General features: G+C 39.3%; 1 protein-coding gene across 2 annotated transcripts in view; it reads right to left on the bottom strand.

Moving 5' to 3' along the window:
- LOC135472413 (WD repeat-containing protein 17-like) overlaps positions 1-22,265 on the bottom strand; it is a 37,162-nt gene extending 14,897 nt beyond the window's left edge. For both annotated transcript variants that reach the window (XM_064751908.1, XM_064751909.1), the window contains exons 1-19: positions 22,132-22,265; positions 19,109-19,452; positions 17,299-17,710; positions 14,898-15,146; positions 11,736-12,055; positions 11,254-11,367; positions 9,865-10,011; positions 9,375-9,457; positions 8,728-8,814; positions 8,432-8,520; positions 7,326-7,401; positions 6,696-6,898; positions 6,139-6,288; positions 5,340-5,470; positions 4,849-4,974; positions 4,492-4,647; positions 3,051-3,115; positions 894-1,130; positions 400-499 (exon numbers count right to left, since the gene is read on the bottom strand). In XM_064751908.1, the coding sequence (XP_064607978.1) occupies positions 400-499; positions 894-1,130; positions 3,051-3,115; positions 4,492-4,647; positions 4,849-4,974; positions 5,340-5,470; positions 6,139-6,288; positions 6,696-6,898; positions 7,326-7,401; positions 8,432-8,520; positions 8,728-8,814; positions 9,375-9,457; positions 9,865-10,011; positions 11,254-11,367; positions 11,736-12,055; positions 14,898-15,146; positions 17,299-17,710; positions 19,109-19,225 (2,862 nt within the window). In that variant the 5' untranslated portion in view covers positions 19,226-19,452; positions 22,132-22,265. The remainder of the gene's footprint in view (positions 1-399; positions 500-893; positions 1,131-3,050; positions 3,116-4,491; positions 4,648-4,848; positions 4,975-5,339; positions 5,471-6,138; positions 6,289-6,695; positions 6,899-7,325; positions 7,402-8,431; positions 8,521-8,727; positions 8,815-9,374; positions 9,458-9,864; positions 10,012-11,253; positions 11,368-11,735; positions 12,056-14,897; positions 15,147-17,298; positions 17,711-19,108; positions 19,453-22,131) is intronic.
- Between the last annotated feature and the right edge of the window lie 39 nt (positions 22,266-22,304).

The following is a 22,304-nucleotide window of genomic DNA, read 5'->3' as shown; positions in this document are numbered from 1 at the left end:
ACAGAATAGTGTTAAAAACCACCTTCAAAGCCCTACAAACAATAAGAACTGTGGAATCGAGAAATTTCCTTTCCAAGGCTGGGTTTCAACCCACAGTTCATGAGCTAGTAATCAAGAACTGCGCGTTTCACCACTGATTCACATCAAATTTCTGAAAACAATTAGAACTACATGGCACAGCATGCATGGCAAGATAGCAGTTACCTTGTATTACCAACAGGTTGGCCCTGAAGCCAGCCAGGAATACTCACGTTCTAAATAAAAGTATGTACAAAAGTAATTTCTACTACCTGAAGTTTGTCAGAGCCACACAAGGTCTTAAAATGCGACTCTTGGTGAACTTTCACAAAACCTCTTCGGTGGGTCTACATGTATAGGGAGAATGAACCAATCTCTCACCTGAGTATCACTAATGGCCAGGTGACAACACGCTGAAAGGGTGGGACACCCTTTCCTGAAGTAGGAGTCTGCTAGCTCCTCACAAGCCCAGGACAGAAGTCTGTAACATGATATGTTATGGTAAACACAAACACAAGTATGTATGTAAAATATTTAGTTGATTCATTTATTTGATTGGAGGTTTATGCTGAACTCAGGAATATTTCACTTATTGATGGCAGCCAGCATTATGGTTGGAGGAAACTAGGCAGAGCCCAAGGGAAATCCACAACCATCTGCAGGTTGTTGCCATACCTTCCCACATATGACCAGAGAGGTAGCCAGCATGAGCATACCTCCGTCTTGACAAGGAATTTTACTGTGAATCAGGCCACTGAATTTCCCATACGAACTCATCTAAATGTGCCTTTTACATTTTAGATTATCAACAGATATACTAATATAGGTAGCCCATGGGCACCTGTAAAGCATGTAGTATAATATTTAACCCATACTGCAGTTTCTCTTGAGAAGGTTCTTCCACTCCATTCACATGTACACAGTTCCCAGAGTTTGATGATGGTGTCTGCGATATTTCCCTGTCATCTTCACAAGACACCTGGGCTACCAACAAAGCATCCTTCATTTGCCCTTTAGAGATGAGAAAGTGAACTAATTTGGAAGTGTCCCTGGTAGCCATACAAAATGGCAGTGCGCTATCATTGTCTTCTCGAATTAAGAAGTCGGCATATCTGTCAATGGAAGGAAGACAGAGGACAAATAACATAATTTGTGGATGTGATACAAATACAATAAATGTTTATTCCATAGTGCCCCCAGCCTATATTGTGATTCTGCTTTATCCTGTTTGTACCATATTTCAATAACTGGCCAACTGTCTTATTTTCCTATCAACCTGCAGGTGAGAACACTTAATGGGTTACTCAGAATACCTTATAACAGCAGATCAAACCAAGAGAATCCCACCAGCTTCCGGCTATAGCAGTCAAGTAGACAATAGAATCAGAACAAAGATAAAAGTTGTAAAGTGTTGTGGTGGTAAAGACATCATGTGTTGTGGTGGTAAAGAGTTTGTGCACAAAACTGAGGGAGTGGTCTTTGATATGCGAATTGTGAACTGCATGCTGCAATCTGTGAACAATTCCAACGCTGTGAATGGCTGAGCAAATGTTGAGCTGTTGTAGTAAAAAACTTCACGGTGAGGTGTTCGAGTACCAACTCGCTGGAGTGGTATTTCACATGCAAATCGCTTCCCATGATTGGTTTTCTGTGTACTATGGGTGGCCTCTGCAGACCTCTTATTGGCTGAGCAAATACCCAGCTGACAACAGTCCCTGTCTGCATGCTTAAACACTCCTTCACAATTTAGGAAGGCACATGCATCGGCCAGTGTCTACTATGTACATGTTTACAAGATAGACTAATATACATGTACATCAAGGTAATTTCTTACATTCCACAAAACTGGTAAAGTGCATGGAGCTAGAGAGACAAAAAACTTATCTAGATAAGTGATTGCATAAGAAACTGTAGTCCTACAAGCAAGGCTTGTAGAAATCTGTGTTTACAGAAGCATAAAATGAAGTCAATCTGAATGTGTGTCAAGAAAACAGGAAAATGGTAAAAAAAAATGCCAGGGGAACCCAATACTCTTCTTGTTCTCCAACATGTAGATAGGCATGTGCATAAAAATTGTAGCCCTACAAACTTGTCTTGACTACAAAAATGCTAAATCTGGCAAAGTCCATAAATCTCATAAGCAATAATGCCACAGAAACCCTGTAGATAAGAACTGTTGCCCTGCATGGACACTTAATTTGTACAAAGCATGTTTCCTACAACTGAAGTTTAGTCTATCAATTAAAACCATTAAAAAACATTCACAAAGCCTATAAAATTAAAACCAATAAAACAGTTCAACCTTCCATCAGTAGCTCCTTTGCAGATGTACACAGATGAAAAGAAATATAAAAAAAAACAACACAAATAAAAACATAACTTTCTCTCCATCTATGATTGCCATTATATAGGAGCTAAAAAAAGCTTAACCTACCATCTGGAAATGTGTATTTACACACCATACCTTAAACTAGGGAGCAAAAAAAACCTAACATTCAATCCATGTGTGATAGCCCAATAAACAAGAGCTCAAAAAAAGTTTAACCTGGCATCCGAGATTGTGCATTTACCCACCATACCTTCAATCCATGTATGACAGCCTGATATACAAGAGCTAAAAAAAAAGCTTAACCTGCCATCTGAGTATGTGCATTTACATACCATACCTAGAGACCAGAGTGGCTAAACAAAAAAGCTCTCAATGAATTAGAGCCCCTTATACATGTACAGGAGCTAAAAGAAAAGGCTTAACCTTCAATCCATACATGAGAGCCCATTATACAGGAGCTAAAAAAAAAGGATTAACCTGATACCAACGCTGACACTTTGCCCCCATCTCGTAATACATCGCCTTACTTCGTACAGGCGAGCAAAAAATGCGCTGAAGCAATCCACAGAATTTTCACCATTATAATTCACAATTTTCAGGACTATCCCTGTGAGTGGATATCTTTTACATCTGCTCACAGAAGTCAACCATGCCCACTGTTCTTGTCTACAAATGCAGACACGATTAGGATAAGAAGCCCTACCTTTTGGATAATGATGTCCAGTACTCCATAGATACCCCAGGTGATACTGCCAAGGCTTTCTCCCACTGTAATAACATGATAACATATACAGGTATATATCAGAGTGAGTAATTCCCTTGTGATCTGAATCAACATTGTAGCTATCTGCTACAATTAATACATGTATGTATTAGAAAACCACAAACAACCGAAATTAAGGCGACTGGCAAGAAGGTGGAATCGATAATATAGCTGTTTTTATAACTGTATTACAGTTTATATTACACAACTATATATAACTTCACTATTTATTTAATTAATATTTTATGCCATTTTCAGGAAGTTTTATTTTGTACAATGGCCTTCTAGCTTATAGGTGGAGTAACAATTCCATCTGTCCAGATATCTGATGATCTTCCTGAATCCTCCACACCTGGTAGAAATAGTCCGAACACAGTGGTGATATACGCTAGATCTTAACTGACGCAGTATGGAGCACTTGGCCAGTAAGGATCTGGAATGTAACTGACCTGTCCTAGACCCACCATGAGTTCACAGTGACACTGTGGGCCAGTGAGGATCTGGAATGTAAATGACCTGTCCTGGTCCCAACTTGAGTTCACAGTCAGGCTGTGGGCCAGAGAGAAACCTGAATGTAACTGAACTGCCCTAGCTCCACCAGGAGTTCACAGTATGGCTGTGGGGCAGTGAGGATCCTGGATGTAACTGACCTGTACTAGCCACACAAGTTCAGGGTGTGGGAGGGGGTCAGGGAGGACAATGAATGTAACTGACCTGTCCTAGTCCCACCATGAGTTCACTCTGACACTGTGGGCCAGTGAAGAACCTGAATGTAACTGACCTGTACTAGCCACACAAGTTCAGGGTGTGGGAGGGGGTCAGGGAGGACAATGAATGTAACTGACCTGTCCTAGTCCCACCATGAGTTCACTCTGACACTGTGGGCCAGTGAAGAACCTGAATGTAACTGACCTGTTCTAGCTCCAAAATGAGTTCACAGCAACACTGTGGGCCAGTGAAGACTGTGAATGTAAATGACCTGTCCTAGCCCCACCATGAGTTCACAGTGACACTGTGGGCCAGTGAGAACCCTGAATGTAAATGACCTGTTCTAGCCCCACCATGAGTTCACAGTGACACTGTGGGCCAGTGAGAACCCTGAATGTAAATGACCTGTTCTAGCCCCACCATGAGTTCACAGCAACACTGTGGGCCAGTGAAGAACCTGAATGTAACTGACCTGTTCTAGCCCCACCATGAGTTCACAGTCACACTGTGGGCCAGTGAGAACCCTGAATGTAAATGACCTGTCCTGGTCTCAACTTGAATTCACAGTGAGGCTGTAGGCAGGTGAGGAGCTTGAATGTAACTGACCTGTCCCAGCCCCACCAGAGGTTCATAGTAAGGCTGTGGGCCAGTGAGGAACTTGAATGTAACTGACCTGTCCCAGCCCCACCATGAGTTCACAGTAACGCTGTATATTGCCTAGTTTAATATGGAGTTGAGCAGCTGATTTAAGGCTGTCCTCTTTAGTTGGTGCTCCAATGCCTCCCCCGAACTTTGCCATTTTGATCATTTCTAGTTGCTGAGCTTCAGACTGAAACAGAGAGGACTATAACTAACATTCAGAAATGTTACAGATCACAGAAATATAAATTTAAAAACTGTTTTTAAAACATCCCATAAAACAAATAGCACTCAGTTGGAGAAAATCTAAAAGATCTAGGATAAATTATGCCCGAGTAAGTCTTTCAGTTAACTTGATGTGGTGTGACCTTGACATTTGTCTGATACATACAGCCATGACCCTGGAGAGATGCCGGACATGCATGATGCCTTTGCTGTAGTTGGTAGAGAGAAGACTGTCATCCAGGCCCATCACCACACTGACTAACTCCCACAAGTTACTTGTGCCTGCTGGATGCTGTGAACAAGAAGATTTCCCTCCAATATCACTAAGGTCAAATTTTTCCCTGCACTCCTGTTTTCAATCTTTCAGGTCAACACATTTTATATTTGACAGGAAAACATATATGTATTTACCCTGCTTCTATCATGTTAATGTTTTAAAGAGTGAGGAAAGGAATGAACTTTGAGATCCAGAACAGTGAGGTATCGTCCTCAGACAGCAAATTTAGTACATGTATGTTTCAATGAACCTCTAGTCACACGGTGGAGATTGCACTTTTCACAACCATAATACAACAGCAAATACAAACAAGCATATACATGTAAACATTTAAGCTATAAAGTATAATCAGACAATATTTTTAATCAATGCCTGCTTACTGTGAAAAATTTTGAAAATAAACGCAAAGTTCTTGAATAGACATTTCCTTGTAGCCTGTCTATCTGCTGCACTAGTTCTTTAGACACCTTGCCTGTGAGCAACGGTATAGAGCCTTGTGACATGGCACGGTCTGAAACATAGATAATGATGATAACTCACAATGATGTCTATGATTAACATGTAAATGACAAAAGGTTATCTGATAAGTGTATTATGTCACACCTAAATATTCTTAAACAACAATGGCCAAACTTACTGGCAGACAGAAGATGTCTTTATTTATTTCATTTATTCATTTCAGTGTTGTTTTTCTACAAAGTACTCAAAAAGATTTCGCTTTTACGTCGATATTCATCATTATGGTGGATGGGAACTGGGCTGAGTCTAAGGACAACCTGGAGGAAATACATGACAATCTGCAGGTTGTTGGAAGACTTTCCAAACTATACGGCCAAAAACCATACTGTTGTAGAAAACACCTGACAAATCATCTCGTGCAAGACAGTAGCTAATTCTGCAGGAGACATTCATCTAGCCAGTGAAGCAGTCAACTCAACCGGACAATAGCTCATGTTAACAAATAACCAGAACAATGCACCCAGAACTAAGACATGAATAATATCCATAGTGCCATCTGAGAGAGGGCTTGTACTTTTAACTGATACTGTGGATCTCATCGTCACATGAAGCAGGTTATGGTGACACATCTAATAACAGGTGGCGCAGTGGTTTGTATCACAAGGAGTAGACATAAAATATTAAAATTCTGAAAGATTTTAGGTAAAACTTGATACTGACCTATTGGCCCAATGACAACCTCCCAAGGATGCTGAACTATGAGGTGCATTTCTATTGGCTGAACCAGAGAGGTCAAGGACCAAATGCGCACGGTTGAATCTCGTGATGAGGAGGCCAAGACGAATGGTCTAGATGGATGGGAAGTCAGCCCTTGGATAGCAGAGAAATCACATATACGCTCAGCATGAGTGAATTCTTGTGATCGGACAGCTTTAATTCAAAGTTAACCCTTCTGAATGATTATCTCAATTCAACAACACTAACTTTTACAAGGAGTGTTGATAATGTACAGTTTATGAGTATAGTAAATGCGTGATCATGGAACCACACATGAGAACTTTTTCCACAAAGGAATTGCATCCTAAACCCCTTTTTACCATCAGGATTATTACGAGAGTGAAGATAACATAAAAACTCTCAAAATAAAAATTACCCACATCTATTAATAATGCACATAGAAATGTACCTCAAGAATCTTTTCTTACAGTCTTTTAATCTCACACGTAACAGCTAGCACAATCTCACACGTAACAGCTAGTAAACGTCTCTTATACTACCATAGACGTCAGCTCCATGGTCCAGAACAGTGTCCACACAGGCCCCATCCCTGGTGTCCCAGATCCGTATAGAGTAGTCCCAGCTGCCAGAGATCAGTAGGTAGGGTACTTCTGAGTTCCAGAGGAGGCCCCGCACAGGGGCTGTGTGACCGGAGAGTACATTCACACAAGCCTCCTGGGTGTAGTCCCATATCCTGATTGAACTGAACAAAGTAATACAGTTAGGTATCAGACTAATGATATAAACAGTACTAAGTTTGACATTTGTGATTCTATATTTTGGCCTTTTTTCAAGCATTATGCTGGGAGGACAACAGGCAGAGCCTTGGGCAAACCCCAAATCATCCGTAGGATGCAATATATAAGCAAAAGACAGATTAGAATTATGAAAATACTTCTTTTTACAGTAATAACAACAGTGTGTTTTATAAATGTCATGATTTGGAACAGCCCTAAACAGCTTGATGCATATACAACTAGTCAATTCAGATTTGTAGACACTTTATATGTTATTTTCCCTAAAAGAATTAACACTAAGTATGAAAAAAAAAGGACAATACGACATAAGTTTCATGAAAATCTATAGCAATAAGAACTAAATATTAAACTGAACACCATACATTAACTTACCCATCATCTGAGCCACTACACAATATGCCCTCCCTCAAGGGAGACCACCTCACTCGAAAAACTTTGGAGCTGTGACCTGGAAATGACAGGTTAAATAACGTAAGATATAAAAATACGCCCACTGCATAGTTAGCTTAAAGTCTACTGAGGTGAAAGTACAAACAGGTACATGAAATTATTTATATCACAAATAGGCTGAGGGGCAACAGTGTGTGATTTCTGAAACTTCATTCAAAGAGTTCTAGAAAAGATGTTGGCAATGATGTCTAGCTGTAACAGGGGATTTATTTTGAAAGAGACAATTTCCACCTCGATTAAATGTTTTTCAATAAAACTTTTTTGGACTAGACAATGAAAGTCAATGATGAAAAATGTGTCTTCATCAAGATTTCCACAGCTGTATCACTCAGCCCACAACTGGTCAAAGCAGTTACATATTTGAATCCAGACAGAGCGGGGTAAGCTTTACATTCAGAGACTTAGCTCTGTAATTTGGCAGGTAACACATTCCTCAGTATGGTGTAAAATCAATTAATTTGGTCAAACAGAGATCAGTTTTGTATTTGCCTATCATTAGGGTGCACAATGTTGACAACAAACCTGTGCACACCTGCAAATCTGGCCTTTAAGGCCTGATCTGTGTTGGTAGCTACATGTAGGTAATACACGTGTACAATATAGTCACTGAAGGTGTGCAAGGTCTGCAGCAACCTGCGGATGGCTGTGGGTTCCCCCCGGGCTTCGCCTATAAGTATTCTTGAGTACGGCATAAAACACCAATCAAGAAAGTAAATAAATTGAAGCTGTGCACAGCTGCATGCCTAAGGAGACCTTTAGGGTCTGATCTGTGCTGGTAGCTACATGTAGGTAATACACCTGTAAAATATAGACATTGAAGCTGTGCACACCTGCATGCGTGAGGAGACGTTTAAGGCCTGATCTGTGCTGGTAGCTACTTGTAGGTAGTACACCTGTACAATACAGACATTAATGTTGTGCACACCTGCATACCTGAGGAGACCTTTAACGCTTGATCTGTGCTGGTAGTTACATGCAGGTAATACACCTGTACAATACAGACATCTATGCCGTTCACACCTACATACCTGAGAAGACTTTTAAGGCCTGATCTTGGCTGGTAGCTAGGTAATACACTCGCACATTCTTGTCTTCGCAACCTGTGGCCAGCATATCTCTGAAATACACAAGCATAACTTCACACTAAGAATTTTGGAACATGACAGACTCAACACAAAAGATTCAGAAGCTTGACACTATTGCACTTTCGCATATTATTTTACGATCAATTTGACTATGCAGTTCTTTCATTCATAAGTTTACCACTGAGAATATTGTTTTCTAACAAAAAAAAGCTAATAGTGCCTGACTAAATGAGCCATACTTGTTATGTGGACTCCAGTCACAGCCGAATACAGCACCTGGATGTTTGTACTTCTGAATCAACGTGCCATCTATCTGACGAACTATGCTGAAATGAAAATCAGTACATCACTTATGTCTGAGAAAAAGTTCAAGATATTGTCTCCTGTTTCATCAACCTTACATACATACTGTAAATCAACCTTTTCTCATGTTGGCAAGGTGTTCATTCAAGCATATTCTGAAGGCATTACCCAGTGTTGCCTGGTAAAACTATTTTTGTCAAGCCCTGAAACTGGCCAATCCAACCAATGAAGATTTGCCTCCAAAAACAAATGAGAAATGTGCATAAATTGCACTGAAAGTTGCTCCTTCATCTGCGAAAAGGTTCAGGAACTAAAGTAGTTGAGAAGTTACAAACGACGAAATTCTCTGCTTGAGTATGTGGACGAAAGTAATATAAAGTGCTGACAAGAAAAACAAAAAATGCTGCCCAGTTTTCGTTCATTTGTTTTCTGTAAATGTTCATCGCACTGTGTCAGATTCTTTTGCCACTTACATGTAACTGTATTTCTAGGGTGTCCTTATTTAAAGTTATATCTTGTCCATGCTCCATAACAGCAGCAAATGAGAAATAAATATAAAAAACGCCAAGAGCGGGTGACCTACCAATAGCCATCTGCTCCACAGGACATGATCCTTCCCGAATCCTTCTTACTCCAGGCTACAGAATACACACTGGCTCTACCATGCTGAGGGTATATCATAACATCCTCATTTAGTGAAGCCTCACATTCTAAGAGACCCACAGTTCACATCTTTAATACAGTTACATCATCTTATGTACAAGTAAATACATTGTAATGATGCACCATCCAAATATTATGTTAAAAACACTTAAATTAAAGAGGACTGTTAACCCCTTTGTTACAATATGCCAATCTCCACCCAAACAAGACCCACTAGTTTCAGAAAGTGAAATACCTGAGAAAAGTTTCCAAAAGATCAATGTGATTATACAAATGTGTATATATACTAAAAAGTGTTTACAGTTGTAGGGAACATATCCACAAAAGTTACAAAGACAAAGTACTTCTATAAATATTCTCAAAAATCACAATGTAAAATATTTCAAAGCCACTTTGGAGTTCATTTTTACCTCTAAAAATCTTTTTGCTATTTTGCCTCTGCCAATGTCCCATATGAAGACAGCATGTTTTGAAGTACAAGCCACAACACAGTTGAGATCGGCTGGGGCCCAGGAGATGCAGTAAATGACTCCCTCATTACCAGGAGAGGTATTAATCTGTGGGAGGGAAAACAGATGATGTATACCAGTCATAAACACAACTATTTATTTATTTATTTATTTGATTGGTGTTTTCCTCTGCACTCAAAGATATTTCACATTTATGACAGCAGGTTGTATTTTATTGGGAGGAAACCGCACAGAACCCGAGGGAAATCCATGACCACTCGCAAGTCGTTGGCTGACCTTCAGAATGTATGACCAGAGAGGCAGCCAGCATGAGCTGGATTTGAACTCAAATCAATCGCATTGGTGAGAGGCTCTTGAGTCACTGTGCTGTGCTGTCACACTCACGAACTTGGCCACAGAGGCCCCCATAAACAGCTGTAAACATCAGCTACATTGTACCAAATCCTTAACTTACATTACTACAGTGACTAGCACAGCTTTGTCAGGATATACATTGAGTAGACATTATTTCCAGCACTAATAAATTAAGCCAGTTTTTTTGCTAGTTTTGATTTATCAGTGTTGGAAATTATATCTATATTGTAACTAATTTGGCCAGATAAATATAGCAAGCTACACAGTCTAGGTGTGTTTCGAAGATGCTACCACAATGGGCCACCTCTCACTCACTTGGTTTGTTTGATATACATGTATGTTGGGGTTCCAGCCAGCAGGAAGGGAGGAAGGGGTTGGTAATGGGCTATTTCCCACTACCCTATTTCTCCTGCTGGTTGAGACAGTTGCACAGACAGGACTATTGGTTGTGTTGTTGATTTTTGTATGTATGAATGTATGTAGCTTCAATTTTCAAACTACACGATGCCTTATCTTGTTTTATATATACTGAAGCATTTTTTGATTCAACTGTGATTGGACATGTTTCGTATATATTGTTTTCTGTGTGAAGGCCTTGGGGAAAAACAGTTTCACTGTAAATTGACCCAGTTACCTTCGGCAAAATAAAGATATTATTATATAGGTTGATTCTGAAGATCTAACTACAATGGGTGTGTTAATTGTGGAAACATGTACAGCGACATTAGGTGGCTCTATTTTGGAGATGTACCCAGTTTGGATGAGTTTACTTTGAAGATGTAACTGTACAGCTGGCAAGTAATTTTTGTGAGATATAACTACACCGGATGGAATGATTTCCAAAATGTTGGAAAAGAGTTCCATGGCAGAGTGAGTACACGAATGAATGATTATGGCTTAACACCACATCTGCAATATTTCAGCCATCTTGTGAGAAGAACATGTTCGTGGTAGAGAAACAAGACTTATACTTACTGCAGTCAGAGTGTTGACATCCCACACCTTTATTGTTCCGTCAAAACTAGCTGTGGCCAGAATATCAGGGTCATCCGGTTTAAACTCACAGTCAAAGATAGTCTCCATGTGACCCTAAACAATGATCATGATAGCCACATGCAATATAAATGTATGTTCATGCAATTCCAAGGACTTGTTCGGTTTCTTTTTTCTGCCACTTAGGAAGAGGATTTTGTTCGTGATACACTGGATTCCAAGTCTGACCATGTCATTTTGAACTTACCTTTTTGTATAATTTTTACCAGGGAGAATGTTGTTTGAAAACAAAATTTCACTTACACAGCACTGAACTTAAAGTAATTACAGAAATGTTCGTTTTTCATGTATTTTCATGGCTGTTTTCTTTTATAAATTGATACAATTTTACTGCTGATTTTCAGATGACTATTAAACTGTTTCAATAAACAGAATGCCACATTGAAAGTTTTTTTTCCACATACCTTTTCCCTTAAAAACTTCCACTTTCTGTGTCCCATGTTATAGAGACCTACACCACCATCTAGGAAGGTACAGACAACGTTAGTGGGAGGCAGGGCAAGATGAGAACTGTTAGAAGATGAGGGGGCCACAGCCACGCTTGTGGAGGACAGGTGAGATTTTGGGGACAAGTGACATTTGGAGGCCAGGCCTGGCTCCAGGGGCGCTGTTTGGTCTTCTGAGATCATGTACAGACAGTGGAAACCTGTCTTCTTCAGCTTCAAGTTCTCCAGGGGTGTAGATTTGGAGACGTTCCACACTCTTAGCACCCCAGAGTGGCTGTCTAAAACAGATATATACTTTGTTTTACACAGTGTATCCTACTGTTACAATTCAGGTGGATTATTGGTGGGCAAGGGTTGCTTAGTGGATTTAGAGACGTTTCAAACCCTGAGTACCCCAGAGGACTGTCTGGTATAGATATACATGTACTGGCTCTTGCTTTACACAGTATACACTACGGTTATAATTCAGGTGGGTTGTGAGTGGAACAATTATTTGCTTTGTGGATTTAGACACAATCTGTACGCTAGAATGACTGTCTAAAACTGATATACTGATTAGTTTAATAACAGACAGTTGTTTTACACTGTATATAACCAAACTCTCATAATATGAGGGTGGTTTGCTGACTTGATGTCCCAATCCCTCAATATCCTAGTGTACCTGTCTGAAAAAGATGTAGTAGCTGATGTTTTACAACACATATTCAAAACAACATACATGTACTTCAGCAAATTGGAAGGCATTCCGCTAATGCTCTCCACTGTGAATCCGAACTTATAATTTAGGTTTTCCAGGGTTAGCCAAAGTTATAACTTAGGTGTATATGGGAAAGAGCAGGAAGTACTTGGTGGATAATACAATATTTTATACGGTACTTTTAACAGATTTACCAGCTAAACTGATTGTTATTTACATGTAACATCGCCTACCCAAGATCACATATATATAAAACTGAGGGTCCTTTCTGCCTCATTCAGCTAAAACGCCTACTCTGGGCACTATGGTTTACTGCACTGCCATCAAATAAGTGAAATATTCATTGTTAAACACCTAACAAATAAATAAACCAGAAGTGCATGCAGTTATACGGCTTCCAAGTGGTCTGTACACACAGCTTTTAGCGTCCACTTTCTAAAACTTTCCACTTCCTCCATCACAGACCATTCAAATCTATTAGTTCTATGTTCTTCTGAAAAAAAAACCAGGTTTGTCTAATATAAGCAAAAAAATCCCTATTAGACAATAAACTCTCCAAACGAGTAAACTGAATGTACCTTGTGGAAACCACATCTTGTATTTTCAACAAAAACAAAACTATTTCAGCAATACTCGAAATCATGATCTCCCAAAAATGAACTGTAGTGTCCATATTTAAATCTGAAATGAATTTGGTAACAATGGTAAGGAGTAGACTGGATTTGAATCCCAGGCTGTTAGGACTGGTAGTCTAATAATTTCATGGTATTTGAAAGAAAAAAAGGGCAACGATTGGCAGGAATAAACTGATTTGAACCAGTTACTGCTAGGTGCAGACAAAAAAAAAGCATTTCTCTCAAATAGCAGTGCTTGGCAACATGTGTAGAGAGATTGTTCTTTTGATCTACTGCTCCTGTCGCCAGACAGAATTTGAAAAGACCCCTGCGGCCAGCACCCTGCAATGAACGGGCTTCATGCAGAATAGCATGAGCTTCTGTGTTACTTGAATGGGAGATCTGGTCAGTGTTTGTATGTATGTACTATCGGGGAGGTTTTATGTCATACTTCATATTTTGATGTTTCTTTGGTCATAACCTGAAAACTATATCAAGTGCAAAAATAATTCTTACAGATTTGTAATCCGGATGTCAAGCAGTACTAGACAGTTTGCTTATTTAATTATTTTGAGCAGTTTTTAGACTTGACCTACTTTTAAGCTAATTTCATTGGTCAGTTACAGCACAACTTGCACACCAAACAAAAAATTTTTGTACAATGTAGGTACGGCAATCCACCTAAAGCTTGCAAATTGAATTTCATCCAAAGATCATTACCCGATTTACGGAAAAACATGGTTAAAGCTTATCAATATAATTCAAAAAGGCTTCTAAATCACATGAACTGGCCAAACAGAACAACACGTCAAAAGCTGCTTCTTATGTTGGCTAGTGAAAATGCAAAGTTTGTTTTTTCCACTTTTACCAGTTTTGGAGATACTGTAATTTTACGAGCTGATTATAAATAAAAATAACTTTTTTTAAAAATAAATTAAAAATAAGTTTTTGAATGCATTTTAATTGCAAAACTATCAGTCGTAGCTGTGTGTTTCTACCAGTCAAAACTGAAGACCTGTGGTTATCTACTGACCAATTTTCATAGCTATTACGTATCCGGTCATGTAACATTTGAAAAATGACACTAAAATGAGCTACAACTGCAATTTAAAGAAAAACTATAAATAATCAGAAATACCTAAAACCATGGTTGTATTCAGCAGGCCAAACTACATCTAATTGCAATCTTGTTTTTTCAAAATTCATCCACAGGTCAACACATGACTACAAGGATCAATAGAGAGCTGTCACATTTCTCAACCGATTTGCATAAAATTTTCAATCCTGATACCCTCAGTAGTCTTGTAAATGCATATCAATTTTCAATGCCATCGGATCAGCAGTTCTGGAGAAGAAGTTTTTTTTCATATTTCCATACTGCTCCAATATGGCCGAAAAGTGGGTCACAGGTGGTTAAAGTTTTTATACTCCAGCAGGTAGCCCAAGCAATCTGGTAATAAACACGTCCAGAAAGTTAAAAGGGTTGGACACGCAGTTTTCTCGCAAAACCAAAAAAAAAAAAAAACAGCTGTCAAAGAAGAAGAAAAATAATCTGAGCAAAAACAATAGTCTTCCAAGTGAAAGTTTGGAAGCCTAATAATGACTCATATTGCTAATTGCTTATGATGGGAGGAAATATATAACAGACTAGGCATCCATCATCTTGTTTTGTCAAATATAAAACTGGTCCATGCTGGTCCAATTATGAAATTGCCTTGTGTCTTTGTGGTATGTCTTTGAGTTCATGCTGAATTCTACATCGTAAGTACTGTTAACACATAAACTCTAATAGCTGACTGACTAACTTACCTCCTGTGATGAAGATGCCTGGGGCATTGGGCATCCAGGAGAGAGTATGCACATGGGCGGCAGCGCTGGGTAGCTGGAAGGTCATGATGACAGAGGGGGCGGTGGTGTCGAGCAGTCGCACCCCGGTATGGAGGTTAGACACGAGTATGTAGTCCAGGGAGAGAGGGTCCCACTCCAGAGCTGTCACCCTGTCCTCTTCATAAGCCTCCCCTGTGTCAGGCTGGAGCAGGTGCTTGTGGCTCTTCTGACCTGCAAGGATAAACTTTCTTTCTCATTTTTACATCACTACAATCATGACATTGATAACAAAACCACATGTACACGACACATCACAAAGATGATGGAGACCACAAGTGGTTTCTACTCTGTTTGATGTATTTACCAGCTACCTGTAACAGGAGAAACCCATGACCATTTACAGTTTGCAGGCAGATGATCTGTGAGGAACCCAGACATAGCTTGGTTTGCAGTCAGAAAGATGACATTAGTGAGAGGGTCCTGGGTTATTGCACTGTGCTAGCACACTAACCATCAGGCCACGGAGGCCACCTTCACACTATACGAAAGATATCAACAAAAATGCTACGAGATGAATTGTACAGGTTTTCATAGTCACAATGATGACAGTATTTAGTGAATGTATAATAGCTTCACCCAACAAAAAACATACTTAAGTTCTGGAGTATATCCTTATAATCCACTCTTTGTGTCAGAAACCTGTCAGAAATAAAAAGCCCACTCCTGACACTAGCAAACAACATATGTATGTACATGGTATGTAACTAAATGAGATTTGACAAACAGATGTCAACAAATGTCAATACAAATTAGAATCCGGATGTCCAAAATACCCCCCTTCCATCCCCCAACAAAACCTTAAAAGACATGACAGGACGTTATGTTGCTAAGTTTGTCGTCATATAGATTGTTGCATGGTCAACTGATGGGGGAAATTTATTGCACTGCCAGTTTGAATAGATAAAAATGTAGCAATCAGAAGAGACTACAGTGTACATGAAAACCCATTATTGCAATAAGTATCTGAACAGGAGTAATTACACTTCAGCATGCAGAAGTTTAGATTATAGGGAAGATTTGCAAGTTACTTCACTCTTACCCCAAAATGGGGGTAATTACACGTACATGTATGAATATAATTAAACCATTAAACTTAAGCCTGCACAAGTTCAGATGATAGGCCAGATGCATAGTAAGTTTCATTACAACTGGCACAGTAGAGGAGATGCATGGGCAAAATCTTAATACACCGAAAGCACTGTTATGCACTGTTAAGTCCCCATTGCCATTAAACTTAAGCGTTCAGATGATAAGGCAGATGTATTGTATTTAGGTATTTATTTGATTGGTGTTTTATGCTGTACTCAAGATTATTTCACTTATACAACGGCGGCCAGCATTCTGGTGGGAGGAAACCGGGCATAGCCCGGGGGAAACCCACGACCATCCGCAGGTTGCAGATGTATTGTAAGTTTCATTGAAATCAGTGCAGTTGTTTTGGAAAAGAGGCATGGATAAAATCTGTCTGCAGACAAACAGACAGACAGACAGACAGACAGAGTGATTCCAGTATGCTACACCCCCGGCAATGAGGAGGGTATAATAAACAGCTCTATTTTCTTACAGATCTGTAACCAAAGGTAAGACTATATCTTCAATGAAGATTTGCCAAATTTACACTTTTTTCATATTTTTATATAGCGTACACTGAACATAGGTATCCCATACAGTGATCACTGAAAAGATACATTAAATGCTTGGTGGGTTCCCCCAGGGCTCTGCCCAGTTTCCTCCCACTATAATACTGGTCACCGTCGTATAAGTGAAATATTCTTGAGTATGGCGTAAAGCACCAATTAAATAAATAAATAAATTAAATGTTTGGTTTTTATTCCTAATACATCGCATATGATGTGGTCTAGCTAACATATAAAACTACAGAAAAGTTTATCGCCTGTCTTCTCAGGATGTAAAAATGGCTTAATACTACAGTTTTGGCAAGGTCCCAGCAGTCAGTCTGGAAATTAAGTAGCCTGCTTCCGCTACATAATTCATTGGTGACAGCTGTTAAAAAAAACCTTTGTTTGGAGGAGAGCCCGAATTGGGGAAGTTAAGCTAGTCATGAGTTCCCAGTATGTTCATTGATCACATTGTTTCTAAATATTTCCGACCACTGACAAAAAAATATGCATAAAGTAGAGCCAGAGGGCTTATTAAGAAATGTAAAATATGCCTCAAAAATGTAAATTTTTTACTTACTTTCTTAGCATACTTTTCTTCAAATTCCTTTAAACCATACTCTTCATTTTATAGTACGTATTCATGTCTTTAAGCATAGAACTGTACAAGGAAAAGCCTTCATAACTAATTCTAAAACACAAACCTAGATTAATAACAGAAATGCTTCCATCTTGGTGACCAAATCCAATCCTGCCAGTTTTCTTTGGATGCCACCGATGTTGACAGACTTCTGACATGAAGTTGTGGGAGTCTTTAACACAGGATGTTGTGCCCTCTCCCTGCTTGTACTTCCAGATAACCAACGGGCCACACGCCCCCATGAACGCAACTGTGTCTGGTTCCTGAGAGCACCAACCCACAGTCCGCGGTGTCTCTTTCGATGTCTGAAGGCGGCCCAACACCCGCTGTTGAACAACATCCCACACGATCACTTGGTTGTCTACCCCTGCTGTCACAAACTGGTCCTTGTTACGAGGATTCCAGCCAATGGACGTAATGGTTTTCTTATGTTCTGACATGATGGAATGTAGGCTGTACTCATTGAACTTATCCCTCTGAAACAGACAAGGTTAGACAAGGTCACCTAAGAGGAGTGGAGATATGCTGAATGTGCTATTATAATTTCCTAGCCTCATTTCCTGTTGTCATCGATGTATTTCGAAATCTTAGCATTTTATTTTTTAGTTTCACTGATGTCTCATGATGTAATTAAGAATTTTTATATTGTACCTAAGCTGTCAACTTCAACAGAAGTATCTAAAAAGGCTGACAGAAACTAGTCTTACCCTAATTCCTCAATCTTTTCACATATAAAAGAGCAACTTTAAATGCAATTTATGCATGCTTTTAATTCGATTTTGGTTGGGCTGACCAATTTCAGGGCTTCCCAAAAAGTATACATGTAATTCTATCAGTCTACACAGAATAACGTCCTCAAAAATTGCTTGAATAAACACCTTGCAAACATGCAAAAGGTTGAAGAATTACAGTACCAAGTGCGCGGCAAACTCGCCGACATATATAAATGATATAAATGTCATTGGATGGTATCACTATATCACTAAACATTATTATCATCTACATAGTGACTCTAAAGTTTATTTATGAAAGAAAGCCCGATTAGGGAAACCAAGACATTTCCAAAGGTTATGAGATTACTAACAAATGGTCTAAAGTTATGTTGCACATTCAGACTTGTCAATGTCAGGGGGCTTCCTAGCCATTAGCCTTGATCCCAGATACAATGAAGAACTATACATATACAGCCATTCACAGATGATAAAGACTAATAAAATGCTACACGTAGGTCAAAATGACTTTGCCAGAGTAAACCCAGCTTTGATACGCAGCTAACACAAGAGGAAGTACAACTCTACTTAAACAGCCAATTAATCACAAGTTGTTGTGCAGGCAAAAGGATCTGACAAATCAATAAACATGTTATCTGACAGGTCAGGTAGACAGCAGATCCAAGCTTGTACACCTGCACATAGCTCTGATGACAAATGAAGCTGCCACACCATGGCTATCCGTTCTGCTTTACAATTCAGATACCGGTAGATAGAATACCCTTGTCTAAGGAGTCGTTATTGATCTATAAATCGGCAAATTACATTATGTACTATTAATATGATATGCACTTCACACTGTAGCTCAGGCAAATGCAAATGGTAACATCCTTGCAAGTCTCAGCAAATCCCAAACACTCATATCAAATACCAGGTGGGGTCTATAACTAAGCTAATGGTGTGAACCACCAGACCACTGTTTTTTTCTGCAAACTACAGAATTTGAATTTTTCCTATATACCCTTTTTTTGGCTGGTTTCATTCTGGACTGATTGATCAAGCTGGAAAGGCTCTTGGAAATTGCATTACAATAAAAATTGTGATGGATTGAATCCTTTAAAAGCAAATAAATACACAAAAACTGAAATACATGTAACTGATTACCTGGTAAATGTAGACAGCAAGGGTAGCACAATAAGCAAAAAGATCCTCACTGGCAGCACAGACGTCATTGTTCCACGGCTGGCAGCCTGCAGCCAGCAAACCTACCTGCTTGACCATAACTGGTTACACTAGCTGAAACACTGTTTGTCAGGTATTATCAGCATAGGTATATTATATAATCAAACAGAAACTGATCTGGCTCAATCAGTGTGTTCACATGCTGTCAGCTGTTAAGTGTCCATTGCTACAAATCATACGGAAACAGCTCTGGTTCCCTTCACCACTGCTGTCAGGCAAGGAAAGCTTGTCTCTCACAGTGTCTCTTCCAAACACAGGGATGCATCCTTTACAATGAAGAAAGAAAGAGAAACCACACATTATAAAATGTAAATATTACAAAATACCTGAAAAACAAACACCTACATTTCCACATTCAATACATCATACACTAATAGCGAAACCAAGTTTGAATCAGATAGTGTCAATAGACATGTTTGGAGTTAAAACACAAGTATTACAAATATCTGAAAACCAATGACCTACATTTCCACATCAATAGATCATACACTAATAGCGAAACCAAGTTTGCATCAGATAGCGTCAATAGACATGTTTGGAGTTAAAACACAAGTTTTACAAATATCTGAAAACCAATCACCTACATTTCCACATCAACAGATCAGACACTAATAGTGAAGCCAAATTTGAATCAGAAAGTGTCACTGTTATCAGATGTGATTGGAGTTTCTATTCATCTGCAGTGTCATTGAACTGCAACATGTAGGACTAACCTGCTTACAGAGGAAAATATTCTGATGAGTGATAGCATGTGCTGTTAATGAAGTCTAGCTCCTCCACGTATGTCATGCCAGATTTACCAATCTCCCTTAAGTGAGAGGAGATTGAATTAATTCCCATTTTCGAGCGATCTTTTACATGCATGTACATGTGGATGTGTCATCACATGTGCTGGCACTGACTGTCTACAAGGGATGCAGTGTAATCAATCATTAGCATGTGGGCAACATGCCAGGATGACCTCCTGCACTACATGTACGCTATGCTCTTATCTGGCATACAATGTACAGTTCCACATGCTGATAACTATGTGATAAAAATCAATGCTGACTTAAATTTGCTACCACTAAGTGGTGTTCACCTATTAGGGCCCCCTACAGTTTATATGATAACTTTCTTCCATGAGTCAATCAGACCTTATGATACACATCACTAATAATAATATCTTTATTACTTGAAGGTAGCTCGGTGAATTTACAATGAAACTGTTCTTTCCCAAGGCTTTTACAGTGAAAAAAAATATATAAGAAACATGTACTTCAGAGTCCAATAAAAAAGCACATCAATACACATAAAACAAGATAAAGCACCGCCTAGTTTGAAAAGAGAAGCTACATACATTCAATCATACAAAAAGCAACAACACAACCAATAGTGATATCCCTGCAACTGTCCCAACCAGCACGAGAAGTAACATAGTGGGAGGCGTCCCATTACCAACCCCCTCCTACCCCCTTGCTGGCTGGAACCCGCTAAGTCACACATAAGAGGACTTTTGTAGTTTTTCTTTTTAAACATTAGTAGTGTTCATCGCTTGCATTATTTTAGCTATGCAATTTTGTTCATGTGACCCGTCAAACAAGGAGGCAAATGGTTACCATGTTGAAATCACTGGCGCCATTATAGTCTGGGAGCATTTTTCATATGAAACGATACTTCGTCGGATTACCCTTACAAGATCGTTGCTCCAAATATGCAGCATGCTGTCAGATCTATCACAATATCTGCTGCAAGTTTTAGCCAGAATATTCAGATGACAAAATCGTGTGTGACAATTGGAAGGGCATGCCTGCAAGGAAATGCCATGGCTTGGTTTTGACAAGAGAGAAGTAATTAAGAGCAGGAAGGCATTACAGATCCTAACTGTGCATCATTGAAAGTCAGAATGAATGCTTATGGCCCTTCCAGCCAACCTCAAATTGAAAGTCGAGAGCCTATACTCGTGCATAAAGATACAGAATTTCATGTGACAAGCTTTTATATCCATCTTTTATAGTAATAAGTATACGTGAAAATAGAATGAAACTGGACATTTAGAAGAGCAGTCTTACCCCATCTTGTCCCCCCCCCCCCCCCCAACCTTTGGTTTAGAAATATGGAAAAGACTCTGCAAGAATTAAAGGTGGAAAACTATTCTAGGGGTCATATATGCTAACCACTGTTTGTCTTTATTTTACAGCTGTAAGTGTAATGGAAATTATTGTATTTTTGGTGAATTATGCATAGTCTCTTGATTGATTTTTCCATTCGATTATGCCCCTTTGTACAAAAATCAGGAAACAGGTATCATCTTACATTACATTTTGACAGTTTACTTCCTAAGGGAGGGATTCCCTAATTCAACAGGCATGAAAGGCAATGTCTATATAGTGTTTCTTTACTGTTTACTGCATGAGCATGAGCTTTGGGGTTATGGACCACTCACTGATTACACTACATGTCCCGATACAGGAACAAATGGTAGGAATTAAATCTAGTCACCGACAGGAGGATTTAAATATATTTTGCTGTAATGCCTTGTTCAGTGCATATTTGCCAAGCAAACTATTCTTCGCCACTTAGTCAACTGCACGGTCTCTGACTGTAGGTTGAGCAGCCCTGGATATGGCATATCCAAATATCCCTCACCCTACTAAACGGTGTACCTGGTGTATTCTACATAGAGCTAGAAAATTTGGACTACGGTGAAGGACGCCAGTGGTATCAACACGAAGTAATCACTGACTAGGGTGTTCCGTTTTACAGAAAAGTCAAACTTAAAAAGCTAAACAGCTGTATGTTGTGTCCCTCTCACCCACCCCATTCCACTCTACAAGGGTCGCGAATTCAACATTTAAACTGTCAATGCCAAGCAGTAAAAAAGAGCAAAACATGCAAGATTCAACAGCTACAACAACGACAGTTGCCGACAACACAGATTACGTTTCACCCTCATTGATATTTACCGTGACAGCCACTCTCTCTACGACATCGGAGCAGATTGCAAGAAAACACGCTACTGTGATGCTTTCTACGTTTTCATCACAAATGATATGTAATAAATCTTCTGAATTCTGCCACCTCGTCTATTCTTAAAAATGTAGACAGGTACGGTCACGTGATCAAACAAATGATGTGC

This window comes from Liolophura sinensis, chromosome 8, assembly GCF_032854445.1.
Source record: "Liolophura sinensis isolate JHLJ2023 chromosome 8, CUHK_Ljap_v2, whole genome shotgun sequence".
Taxonomy (NCBI): domain Eukaryota; kingdom Metazoa; phylum Mollusca; class Polyplacophora; order Chitonida; family Chitonidae; genus Liolophura; species Liolophura sinensis.
This window is presented reverse-complemented; position numbering and strand designations above follow the sequence as displayed.